This window comes from Podarcis cretensis (genome assembly GCF_951804945.1).
Source record: "Podarcis cretensis genome assembly, chromosome: 5".
NCBI lineage: Eukaryota > Metazoa > Chordata > Lepidosauria > Squamata > Lacertidae > Podarcis > Podarcis cretensis.
Genome location: NC_137174.1, coordinates 97,415,013 through 97,427,551, shown reverse-complemented (window position 1 = coordinate 97,427,551; position 12,539 = coordinate 97,415,013). Strand labels below are relative to the sequence as shown.

The following is a 12,539-nucleotide window of genomic DNA, read 5'->3' as shown; positions in this document are numbered from 1 at the left end:
CAAGGTCGTCTCTCTCTCTCTCTCTCTCTCTCTCTCTCTCTCTCAGGGCGCCATGTCGAGCAAGAGGACCCAAGTCCTGCCTTTGGCTGTGCCTGTGCATACTTTCTTTATCCTGAGCAAACCGTTTTGTATGACTGGCTTTTCGGACTGATGAAGCGTGTAGCGAAACCTGTAATATATCTGGAGAACCGGTCCATGCATACAGCTTTGTGTTTCCAACTCAAGACCCATTGAATAACATCTCATCTAGTTCAATCTTTGAAAAACAGCTTTGAAAAACTTTTTCATATTCTCCAGTGTGCTACCCTTGCCATTGTGGCGGCATGGGGTTGCTGTTCCATGATTGGACTTACACTACTTGTTGAACGGTTCATTTATCCAGTCTGTATAACGTTGATTGCACATATAACTTGTTAAGATACAGTTGTACATTTATCCACTCCATGTTTACAGTATCTCCAGGCTTTGTTTTGCACATGGCACCTTAGTATGTTTGTTGCTTGAATGGTTACAAGTCTTAGAATCATAGAATCATAGAGTTGGAAGAGACCACAAGGGCCATTGAGTCCAACCCCCTGCCAAGCAGGAAACACCATCAGAGCACTCCTGACATATGGTTGTCAAGCCTCTGCTTAAAGACCTCCAAAGAAGGAGACTCCACCACACTCCTTGGCAGCAAATTCCACTGTCGAACAGCTCTTACTGTCAGGAAGTTCTTCCTAATGTTTAGGTGGAATCTTCTTTCTTGTAGTTTGGAACCATTGCTCCGTGTCCGCTTCTCTGGAGCAGCAGAAAACAACCTTTCTCCCTCCTCTATGTGACATCCTTTTATCTATTTGAACATGGCTATCATATCACCCCTTAACCTCCTCTTCTCCAGGCTAAACATGCCCAGCTCCCTTAGCCGTTCCTCATAAGGCATCGTTTCCAGGCCTTTGACCATTTTGGTTGCCCTCCTCTGGACCCGTTCCAGTTTGTCAGTGTCCTTCTTGAACTGTGGTGCCCAGAACTGGACACAGTACTCCAGGTGAGGTCTGACCAGAGCAGAATACAGTGGCACTATTACTTCCCTTGATCTAGATGCTATACTCCTATTGATGCAGCCCAGAATTGCATTGGCTTTTTTAGCTGCCGCGTCACACTGTTGGCTCATGTCCAGTTTGTGGTCAACCAAGACTCCTAGATCCTTTTCACATGTACTGCTCTCAAGCCAGGTGTCACCCATCTTGTATTTGTGCCTCTCATTTTTTTTGCCCAAGTGCAATACTTTACATTTCTCCCTGTTAAAATTCATCTTGTTTGTTTGGGCCCAGTTCTCAAATCTGTCAAGGATCGTTTTGAAGTGTGATCCTGTCCTCTGGGGTGTTAGCCACCCCTCTGTTATCTCTATTCTAGCTATTATTCTAGTAAATTTGGTTTTATACTTATAAGCCACTTTATGGTGGTGTTGTTTTGTTGCATTATTATTACTGTCACCACATTTGATGCTTTGTGTATACACTACAGTACTGCCATTGGCCCAGTCACGCCTCTTTGTCGAACCCACCTCACAGGGTTGTCGTGTGAGGAGGGAGAAACGGGTGAAAAGACTCTCCTGGAGCTCCTTTTTTAGCTAAAGGCGGCATATAGGCGCAATAAATAAATAAATAAATAGAGGCACGTGCCCTAACACAGAACCACACAAGCGGCCTTGGCGCCTCAGCCCCGGGCCTTGCCTTTGAGGCGGCCGCCCGTCGTCGCGTAACGGCGGCGGCCAAAGCGCCACGGCCCTACTAAGGAAGGCCTGCGCGTGTATCCTGTGTGCAGGTTCACGCTAGGCACTTGACACGTGTGTGTGTTCGTGTGAGGGAACGAGGCCTTGCTTCGTTTATCTCCCCCCCCCCTCCCAGGCCTGGCCTTTGCCGAGGGGAGCGAGCGAGGGGAGGCCCGGCCTCTCCTCTCCCCTCAGCCGAGGCCACGGCGCTCGTCGGCCGAGGACAAAAGCGCGAGCATGATCAAGCGAGGCGGGCCGCCTCTGATCATTAAGCGGGGAGCCTTTTGATGGCCGCCGGCCCCCGCCCGGGCTCACAAAGGGCCTATTCAGCGCGGCCTCCGCCTCCTCCTCCTCCTCCTCGGCGGCGCGCAGCGGGGCTGAACCAGGGCCCGGCCGGGCTCCCCTAATGAAGCCGCCGCGCTGGCCCTCCTGCGCCTCCCCTTCTCCCCGCCCCAATGGCAGGACCCTCGCCTGGCACCGCTGCCGGCCCTAATGAATGAATTCTCTCGCGTTTATTTATTTATTATCATTTATTCTTTCGGTGTGCTCCCCCCCCCCAAAAAAAAACCATGAGCGTCGTCTGTGCGGGTCCCCCCACCCCCGAGGGCACCGCATATAGGCGCGCAAGGGCGGCCTCGGCGGCAGCCGCTCCGCTCGCCCCGAGGGGAAAGGGAGGCTCCTTCTCCCTCTCCTTCTTCTCTTCCCTCCTTCGCACCCCACGCCGCCCCGGAGGCGATGGGTCCCCTGGTGCTGCTGCTGCTGGTGGTGGTGGATCGGGCCCTGGCCGCCCCCCTGGGCAAGGAGCTCTGCCCGATGCCCCCCGGCGCCTTGCGAGGTAAGAGCAGCGTCCGCCTGGGAGAGGGACGACCTGGATTTAGTCATCTCATTTTTTATTTCTAAATATCGATATAGCCATGTCAATACTGTATGTAGCTTTATTTTAATGGCTCAGTCAGCACCTGCTTTTTATGACACGCCCTGCTTGGGCAGGCAGTGTCGCGCAGTGGTTAGCGTGCCAGAGGTTTCAGGAGCAGAGGTTTCAGGGTAGCAGCTTTGGCTGCTGTAGTCCCCAAATAGGTTTTGGGGTGTCCTCGCCCCCATCTAAAAACCCTGGAGAGCTGTTGCCGGTCAGTGGAAGCAACACAGAGCCAGGTGGGCCAGTGATGTGATTCAGTGCAGGGCAGGTAGCTTCCCTTGTTCCTGTAGACACCATAGGGCTCAGCCACAGCCTGTTTTCCAACTCCAGGCTCTTTTAACTGGTTGTTTCAGAGATTTGAACCTGGAGCCTTCTGCATGCAGAGCAGCTGCTTCGCTGTTGAACTGGACACTGTTGCTACCCCACATCCCCTATGACTTCTCGGGGGGGGGGGGTTAATAGAGGTACTGCAGGTGAAAGGGATGCAGGTGGCACTGTGGGTTAAACCACAGAGCCTAGGACTTGCCGATCAGAAGGTTGGCGGTTCGAATCCCTGCGACAGGGTGAGCTCCCGTTGTTCGGTCCCTGCTCCTGCCCACCTAGCAGTTCGAAAGCACATCAAAGTGCAAGTAGATAAATAGGTACCGCTCCGGGGGGAAGGTAAACGGTGTTTCCTTGCGCTGCTCTGGTTCTTAGTCATGCCAGCCACATGACCCGGAAGCTGTACACCGGCTCCCTCGGCCAATAAAGCAAGATGAGTGCCGCAACCCCAGAGTCAGTCACGACTGGACCTAACAGTCAGGGGTCCCTTTACCTTTACCTTTTACTGCAGGTAAAAAATCAACAGGTGCTGTTCATTCTCGATACAGAGATGCAATAAGGCCGGTAACTTCTTCTTCCGGGTTCTTTTAACCCGGGACCTTCTGCATGCCAAACAGGTGGATCTACCACTGAGCTGTGGCCGTATTTCATAGACTGCTATAGAGTGCTTCACGTTGGCTGTTTCCATAATCTGGATGACAGACTTGTAAAGCAGACTCTCCCACCCACCCCATGTTCGCAAATGGGGAGAGGAAGGCTGGGCTTGAATGCATAATGGCTTGCCCAAGGCTGCCTTAGGGAGTCCCTAGCAGACCGAGGGGGGATTTGAACCTGGGACTCCCTGCCCCAACACTGGGTCTTTAAGCCACTAGCTCTCTGGCTTGATACAGTGGTGCCTCGCAAGACGAAAAGAATCCGTTCCGTGAGTCTCTTCGTCTAGCGGTTTTTTCGTCTTGCAAAGCAAGCCCATTGACGGCTTAGCGGATTAGCGCTATTAGCGGCTTTTAGCGGCTTATCGGCTTATCGGATAAGCAGATAAGAGGCTTAGCGGCTTAGAAAAAGGGGGGGAAAGGAAAAAAACCCGCAGGAACTCGCAAGACATTTTCGTCTTGCGAAGCAAGCCCATAGGAAATTCGTTTTGCGAAGCACCTCCAAAACGGAAAACTCTTTCGTCTAGTGAGTTTTCTGTCTTGTGAGGCATTCGTCTTGCGGGGCACCACTGTACCAGGCTAGTAAAAGCAGGGAGCGAAAGGAGAACGGACACTTCTGGCATACTGTAGCCTTGTTTGCATGCAGAAGGTCCCGGGTTCAGTCCCAGCATCGTCAGGTAACCTGGGAAAGAGGAGACTGAGAGGAGATATGACAGCAATATTCAAATATCTTAAGGGGTTTCACATGGAGGAGGGAGCAAGCTTGTTTTCTCCTGCTCCACAAGGTAGGACTCGAACCCATGGCTTCAAGTTATAAGAAAGGAGATTCTGACTAAACATCGGGGGGGGGGGACTTTCTGACAGTAAGAGCTGTTTACATTGGGACAGACTCTCTCGGAAAGTGGTGGATTCTCTTTTCTTGGGTGTTTTGAAGCAGAGGTTGGATGGCCAACTGTCAGGAATGCTTTGGCTGAGATTTCTGCATTGCAGGGGGTTGGACTAGATGACCCTCGGGGTCCCTTCCAACTGTACAATTCTGGGGAATGCCCTTGCCCAAAGTCCTGGAGAGTTGCAGACAGTCAGTGGGGACAGCGTTGTGCCAGATGAATCATTGGTCTGACTCCGAATGAGGCGGCTTCATGTGCTCCTATCCTGTCTGCACTCATGGCCTCTCTCCCATTGGAGAAAGATCAGCAGCAGGGCATTGCTCAATCCCTGGCATCTCCAGTTGGGCAGGGAGAGAGATGTCTGCCCGGAACAGCTGCTGCCAGTCAGTACAGAGCTGGACTAATGTCCTGACTTTATATGGCATCTTCCTATGTCTCCGTCTTTCTCTCTCCATGTTTTCAGTCCTCTTCTATGCATGGTAGATCCATGTGCCTACACACTTCTAGAGCATGGGAAGCTGCCTTCTACTGAGTCAGACCAATGACCCATTTAGCTCAGTATTTCTTGCACTGACTGGCAGCGGCTCTCCCTGGTTTCATACAAGACTCCCCCCCCCCAGCTGCTAGGGATTGAACCTAGGACCTTCTGCATGGAGAATAGGTGCTCATCCACCCCCGCCCCCCGAACTATGGCCCAGCCACCTGGTGCCTTTAGTTCTAGTTTGACTTTCTCCATCTTCATCTGTTCCATGTATGTATGCTGGCATGCACCTCGCTCTCGGTTCTGCGATCGTCACTGCAAAGTGAATGTAGACACAGTTTGGCAGAGGGCGCTGGGATTATTTGATACCAGATGCCCTCAGCCAAACACTTCTGGGAAATCCTTCGCCTTTGTAACAGAGATCAAGCCAACTTGGGGGTGGGGGTGGGGAATAAGAAAAATTGAATTCAGCCAGGCCAACGGGGAAGTTGGCTGGAGCCATTGGTATGCCCATCCAACAACTGACTGCTCTAACTGCCACTTTCCCAACGCCTGTCGTTTTCGCTCCAAGGTATTGCCAGGGCCAGTTTGCTCTGTTTTTTTAAACCGTTGACCATTCTTACTCCTATGCAACATCCATATATACTTTTGCCAGTGCCACATCGATGTTTGTTTTGCACTTGCAAGGAATCGGTCCTTCACAGTGGAACTCCCTGCCCATTGATATTAGGCACCTTCATGGTAGTGTTTTTAGTGTTTAGGGAAGCCTTCCCAGACACGTATTTTCATTTGATTATGCATACATATATTTCTAATAACTGCTGATTTTGCTTACGTTTTGATACATTCTAAATAACTTATTTTGAACACCCAGTATTTTTTTTAACAAAACTTTTGATATTTTATATAAACCACTTAGGGATGATTAAGCAGTATATATATCCCATTAAATAATTAAAATATTTACAGTTTAGCACATAGTTAAACTATGGAACTCACTCCCACAAGAGGCAGTGATGGCCACCAACATATATGGCTTCAGAAGAGGGTTAGACAAATTCATAGAGCTGTGATCTGCCTCCACAATCGGAGGCAGCAATGCTTCTGAATCCCAGTTGCTGGAAACCTCAGGAGGGGACAGTTGCTCTTGCGCTCTAATCCTGCTCGAGGGATTCCCACAGGCATCTGGCTGGCCACTTTGAGAACAGGATGCTGGCCTAGGTGGGCCATTGGCCTGTCCCAGCAAGGTTCTTCTTATGTTCTCAATGATAACAGCCAGAGTGTTTTTAATGGTGACAAAAGGACTACACACATGAGCCTGTGTAGAGTGGGATTGTGCCTGATTTGCTCCCCTGCTTTGCAGCTTCTGAAATAGCTTGCATGTGCACAGGTTAGTAAAACAGAGACCTCAATTGCACAGATAGAGACTACTTTGTGGACTATTGTACTTACACCAGCTTTTTCAGAAGTTGTGGAGGCAGAGACAGCAGGCCCCAACCTGTTTCTCTTTACTTGTGCCAGTTCATAACACCTGCACGTTCTTTTTTCCGTTTGGACCCTCCACGATCTGGAAAGACTCTGAGTACTTTTTTGAATTCCAATCTTACCAGTTCCGCAAAGTAGGGCTGCCAGTTTCCCCACCGACTCTGTGGCCGTGCCTTTAAGCTGCAGCTTGATGTTCGCAGGTGGTAAAAGTGTGGGTCTCCTCCACTCCCTGCCAAGTGCCCCCTACTCATCTCTGTCACTCATCCCTGCTCATCGAGCTGCTTGTAAAGACACAGCTGCAAACCCTGGCAGAGAAGTTGGCAACCTTGCCACAAAAAAGGTTGCGTTCCCTAAAGAAGAGCCTGCCGGTTCCTGTGAGCGAGAGGGTGCATTTGCACCCATTTGCAGTGGGTGATGAGCAGGCTGGAGTAGTGGAGCTTCATCCTTCCCACACTTACTCCTTCTCTTCTATAAATGCACTCCCGTAAGATGTTTTTTCTTTGCAGCGGGCTGCCTCCCAGTCTCTGAAATGGCTGTGGTGGACATTTGCAGGGGAGAAGCGGCTGGCAGGGGAAGGAGTAAGCACCCGCTTCCACTGCTGATCCCTCCCCCTCGCCAAAAAACACCCCCTTTCCCCTGCTTAACATTAGCCTCTCTATGTCTTTGCAGCTCTGTCCAACCGTGGGACGCTGGTGCTGGAAGCTGCCATGAAGAGTGCCCTGCTGTCCCTGGAAGGGGCGCTGTTGGAGCATGCGCGACGCCTGCAGGAATGTGAGGAGTGCGTGCTCTGCCTCTTTGGGAACTGTGGCAATCGGACCAGGGAATGTGTCCGTAAGTGTTTCCCCTGTTCCAGCCTCTTGGGGGGGAGGCATTGCTGGGTCCCCACATGACTTTTACTAGAACCCCAACATCTATGAACCACAGAGCCAGGTGCAAAAGAATTATAGGCAGAATAGCAGGAGGAAAACCAGGGTGCCTCTGAGCATGCACTGAGCTCACAGCCCTGTTGCACAAAAGTCTGCGCCTGCCTTGGCCAGCTTCCTTAATTTCAGCCACCTAACTCGGCTGCTGGGCTAGGCAGGCCTTAGCCCCATCTACTGAAAATCAGCCTGAGATCTCTCAGCGCCTCCTGACCCTTCATCCAGAGAGCCTTGTTGTTTCCAAAAGCTGTGCAGGGGCATGAGCACCAGAAAGGGGAGGAAGCAACGGAGGGATAGGGAAACTCAGGCCTCGGGGGCCAATGTGACTCTCCAGGACTCTGTATCTGGCCCTTGGAATGCTCCCTAAGCCATGCCCTCTCCTTAGGCTGCCCAGAGTGGGAATGTGGCCCTCATGTGGAAAAAGGTTCCCTGCTCCTGAAAAGCAAGCATTGGAATATGACCTGGGAGACCCGGGTTCAAATTCCCACACTTGCTTTTCAGGAGCAGGGAACCCACACAGCCATGAAGCTCACTGATCACCGTCAGTCACCATCTCCCAGCCTAAACTACCTCACAGGGTTATTGTGAGGGTGAAATGCGGAGGAGGAGGACCATTTACATGCCACTTTGATACCCTTGGAAGAATAAGGTGAATGCATGAATGCAACAAACAAACAAACAAACAAACAAACAAATAGAGAAGCGGCAGATATTTCAAATGAAAAAGCAAGCCCCCAAGCCACCTTTTGATCATTCGTTGGTGCTGTTCGACATCCAATAAGACGCGTGGGGTGGGAGAGGAGATTTTGGTTCGCTCAGAGCATCCAAAGGACCTTGGGGTGACCTGGGAGTGGGCTTCTAGGTCTTCCTCTCTCCGCAGCCTCGGAGTTGCCCCTGGGCTCCCTGCCCAGCTGTGAAGCCGTCCTGCAAGCCCAGGCCATCCCAGAGCAGCCTGCCCAGAACTGGGCCCTCAGCAAAGCGTGTGCTCCATACCGACGCCTCTGCTCAGGCCAGGAAATGTCCCCCGACAGCTGCATACGCCTCATGGTCAGCCATTGCCAGCTCCGCCTGCAGGAATGCCGTGAGTGACATGCCAGTGGGAGGCCAAAGCGGGGGGGGGGGTGCTTCTTATGCTTCTCTGGCCTTGCTCTGCACCTAGCGCTGTGTGATAGAGGCTTCACTGTGGCTGGTGATGGTGGATCAGGGACCACCACCCAGTGCAACCTCCCCCACTCTCCTGCCCTCCCAATGCTTTGGACCACAACCCCAACCAGCCCCAGCCAGCAATGGATGCCCTCCAGAGGTTTTGGACTACAACTCCCATCCGTGCCGGCCGGGACCGATGGGAATTGTAGTCCCAAGCATTTAGGGGCACCAGGTTGGGGGATGTCTGGCGTGCCCTGCACAACCTATTGCGCTCTTTAGAGCCCTGGTGGAAGAGAAGCCCTTGGTTTCCCAGTCGGGTTTCCTAATTGTCATTTGAGTCTCCGGCTTCCAAGAGAACCAGCCCCCTACCTGAAGGGCTGCTGGAGAACAGGTCTCTGTTTGAAGGCCTGAATTTGGTTTAAAGGAGACCTACAGTATAGGGGCCTTGACATCCACAGTGAGCACCTCGGCAGCAGACTAAGCAGCCACACGTGGGTCGCTTGCTCCCAGTGCAACAAGATCAGGTGCATTTCTATGCAAGTTGCAGGAATTGTTTTGAAACTTTCATCTGTACGTGTAATTCATAGAATCATAGAATCATAAGAGACCACAAGGGCCATCGAGTCCAACCCCCTGCCAAGCAGGAAACACCATTAGAGCACTCCTGACATATGGTTGTCAAGCCTCTGCTTAAAGACCTCCAAAGAAGGAGACTCCACCACACTCCTTGGCGGCAAATTCCACTGTCGAACAGCTCTTACTGTCAGGAAGTTCTTCCTAATGTTTAGGTGGAATCTTCTTTCTTGTAGTTTGGATCCATTGCTCCGTGTCCGCTTCTCTGGAGCAGCAGAAAACAACCTTTCTCCCTCCTCTATGTGACATCCTTTTATATATTTGAACATGGCTATCATATCACCCCTTAACCTCCTCTTCTCCAGGCTAAACATGCCCAGCTCCCTTAGCCGTTCCTCATAAGGCATCGTTTCCAGGCCTTTGACCATTTTGGTTGCCCTCCTCTGGACACGTTCCAGTTTGTCAGTGTCCTTCTTGAACTGTGGTGCCCAGAACTGGACACAGTACTCCAGGTGAGGTCTGACCAGAGCAGAATACAGTGGCACTATTACTTCCCTTGATCTAGATGCTATACTCCTATTGATGCAGCCCAGAATTGCATTGGCTTTTTTAGCTGCCGCCTCACACTGTTGGCTCATGTCAAGTTTATGGTCAACCAAGACTCCTAGATCCTTTTCACATGTACTGCTCTCAAGCCAGGTGTCACCCATCTTGTATTTGTGCCTCTCATTTTTTTTGCCCAAGTGCAATACTTTACATTTCTCCCTGTTAAAATTCATCTTGTTTGTTTTGGCCTAGTTCTCTAATCTGTCAAGGTCGTTTTGAAGTGTGATCCTGTCCTCTGGGGTGTTAGCCACCCCTCCCAGTTTGGTGGCATCTGCAAATTTGATCAGGATGCCCTTGAGTCCATCATCCAAGTCGTTGATAAAGATGTTGAATAAGACCGGGCCCAAGACAGAACCCTGTGGCACCCCACTAGTCACTCTTCTCCAGGATGAAGAGGAACCATTGATGAGCACACTTTGGGTTCGGTCAGTCAGCCAGTTACAAATCCACTGAGTGGTAGCATAGTCAAGACCACATTTTACCAGCTTCTTTACAAGAATATCATGGGGCACCTTGTCAAATGCCTTGCTGAAATCAAGGTAGGCTACATCCACTGCGTTCCCTTCATCTACCAGGCTTGTAATTCTGTCAAAAAACGAGATCAGGTTAGTCTGACATGACTTATTTTTCAGAAATCCATGCTGACTATTGGTGATCACAGCATTCCTTTCTAGGTGCTCACAGATCGTTTGCTTAATGATCTGCTCCAGAATCTTCCCTGGTATTGATGTCAGACTGACTGGGCGGTAATTATTTGGGTCCTCTCTTTCCCCCTTTTTGAAAATAGGGACAACATTTGCCCTCCTCCAGTCTGCCGGGACTTCGCCTGTTCTCCAGGAATTCTCAAAGATGATTGCCAGTGGTTCTGAGATCACATCTGCCAGTTCTTTTAATACTCTTGGCTGCAGTTCATCTGGCCCTGGAGACTTGAATACATCTAAACTAGCCAAGTATTCTTGTACTATCTCCTTAGTTATTCTGGGCTGTGTTTCCTCTGCTGAATCATTCGCTCCAAATTCTTCAGGTCGGGCATTGTTTTCTTTATCGGAGAAGACTGAGGCAAAGAAGGCATTGAGGAGTTCAGCCCTTTCTGTGTCCCCTGTTTGCATTTCACCATCTTCTCCTCTGAGTGACCCCACGGTTTCTTTGTTCTTCCTTTTGCTACGAACATACCCATAAAAGCCTTTTTTGTTGCTTTTAACCTCTCTAGCAAGCCTGAGTTCATTCTGTGCTTTAGCTTTTCTGACCTTGTGTCTACACGTGCTGGCTATTTGTTTGAATTCCTCTTTGGTGGTTTCCCCCCTTTTCCATTTTGTGTATACATCCTTTTTTAATCTTAACTCAGTTAAAAGTTCTTTAGATAGCCACCCTGGCTTCTTTAGGCACCTTCCATGTTTCCGTCTCATTGGTATTGCCTGAAGTTGTGCTTTTACTATCTCCCTCTTAACAAACTCCCAGCCATCATGAACTCCCTTTCCTTTTAGTATTACTGTCCATGGGATCTCACCCAGCACTTCCCTAAGTTTTATGAAGTCGGCTTTCTTAAAGTCAAGAAATTGAGTCCTAGTATGCTTGGCTGCTCCTTTCCGCTGTATAGTAAACTTCAGAAGAGCATGATCACTCGCGCCTAATGATCCTTCTACTTCTACCCCACTAACCAGGTCATCAACATTGGTTAGGACCAGATCTAAAATGGCTGTTCCTCTTGTTGCTTCTCCCACTTTCTGGACAACGAAGTTGTCTGCAAGGCCAGTGAGGAATCTGTTTGACCTTATGCTCTTGGCTGAGTTTGACATCCAACAAATATCCGGGTAATTGAAGTCCCCCATTACTACTATCTCCCTTCCTTTTGCATGGTTGGCCATCTGTTCCAGGAAGGCATCATCTATGTCCTCCGTTTGGCTTGGGGATCTATAGTAAACTCCCACAATGAGGTCACTGTTATTCTTCTCTCCCTTAATTTTGACCCAAATGCTCTCACTTTGGCTTTGAGGTTCTAAATCCTGGATCTCTTCACAGGTATACACATCCCTGACATATAACGCCGCCACTCCTCCTTTCTTGTCTGGTCTGTTTCTCTGAAATAGATTGTATCCCTCCATTATTACATTCCAATCATGGGACTTATCCCACCAGGTTTCAGTGATGCCTATTATGTCATATTTAGTTTGCTGTACCAAGAGCTCAAGCTCATCTTGTTTATTTCCCATGCTTTGCGCATTAGTGTACAGACATTGAAGTCCATTAATCATTCCCCCGTGTCTCTTATTTAAGGATTTTTTCCTCCCACCACTAGGTCTGCGTGCTGTTTGCTCCATTTGGTCTATGACATTTGGATGATCATCTTCATCAATTGATAGACTCCTACCTTCAGGAGCACTGTCTCCCTCCCCCACATTAGTCAGTTTAAAGCCCTCCTGATGAGGTTTCTGAGATTTTTGGCAAAAACATTCCTCCCAACTGTTGTGAGGTGCAGCCCATTGCTTGCCAGAAGTTCATCTTCAAGAAAGTGCAGTCCGTGATCTAAGAATCCAAACCGTTCCTGTTTACACCATTTGCGAAGCCAGCTGTTCACTTCCACTATTTTCCCCTCTCTCCCTGGGCCACGTCGTTCAACTGGGAGGACAGATGAGATGACAGTTTGTGCATTTAATTGCTTCAATTTCTTGCCCAGAGCCTCATAGTCTCTTTTGATCTTCTGGAGGCTATTGCTTGCAGTGTCATTGGTTCCCACATGAACCAAGAGGAAGGGGTATTTTTCAGTGGGTTTGATGATTCCTTGCAGTCGTTCAGTTACATCT

The 12,539-nt window shown here is 49.9% G+C and overlaps 1 protein-coding gene across 5 annotated transcripts in view; it reads left to right on the top strand.

Annotated features, from left to right (window-relative positions):
- The first annotated feature begins 1,497 nt into the window (after nucleotides 1-1,497).
- Nucleotides 1,498-12,539, top strand: part of PRSS56 (serine protease 56) — a 34,992-nt gene continuing 23,950 nt past the window's right edge. For 2 of the 5 annotated variants that reach the window (XM_079977812.1, XM_079977815.1), the window contains exons 1-3: nucleotides 1,506-2,588; nucleotides 7,163-7,324; nucleotides 8,294-8,494. In XM_079977812.1, coding sequence (XP_079833938.1) covers nucleotides 2,489-2,588; nucleotides 7,163-7,324; nucleotides 8,294-8,494 — 463 coding nt within the window. In that variant the 5' untranslated portion in view covers nucleotides 1,506-2,488. Of the gene's footprint in view, nucleotides 2,589-7,162; nucleotides 7,325-8,293; nucleotides 8,495-12,539 lie in introns of all 5 variants that reach the window. The other 3 variants (XM_079977814.1, XR_013839368.1, XM_079977813.1) reach the window with 3 other exon arrangements.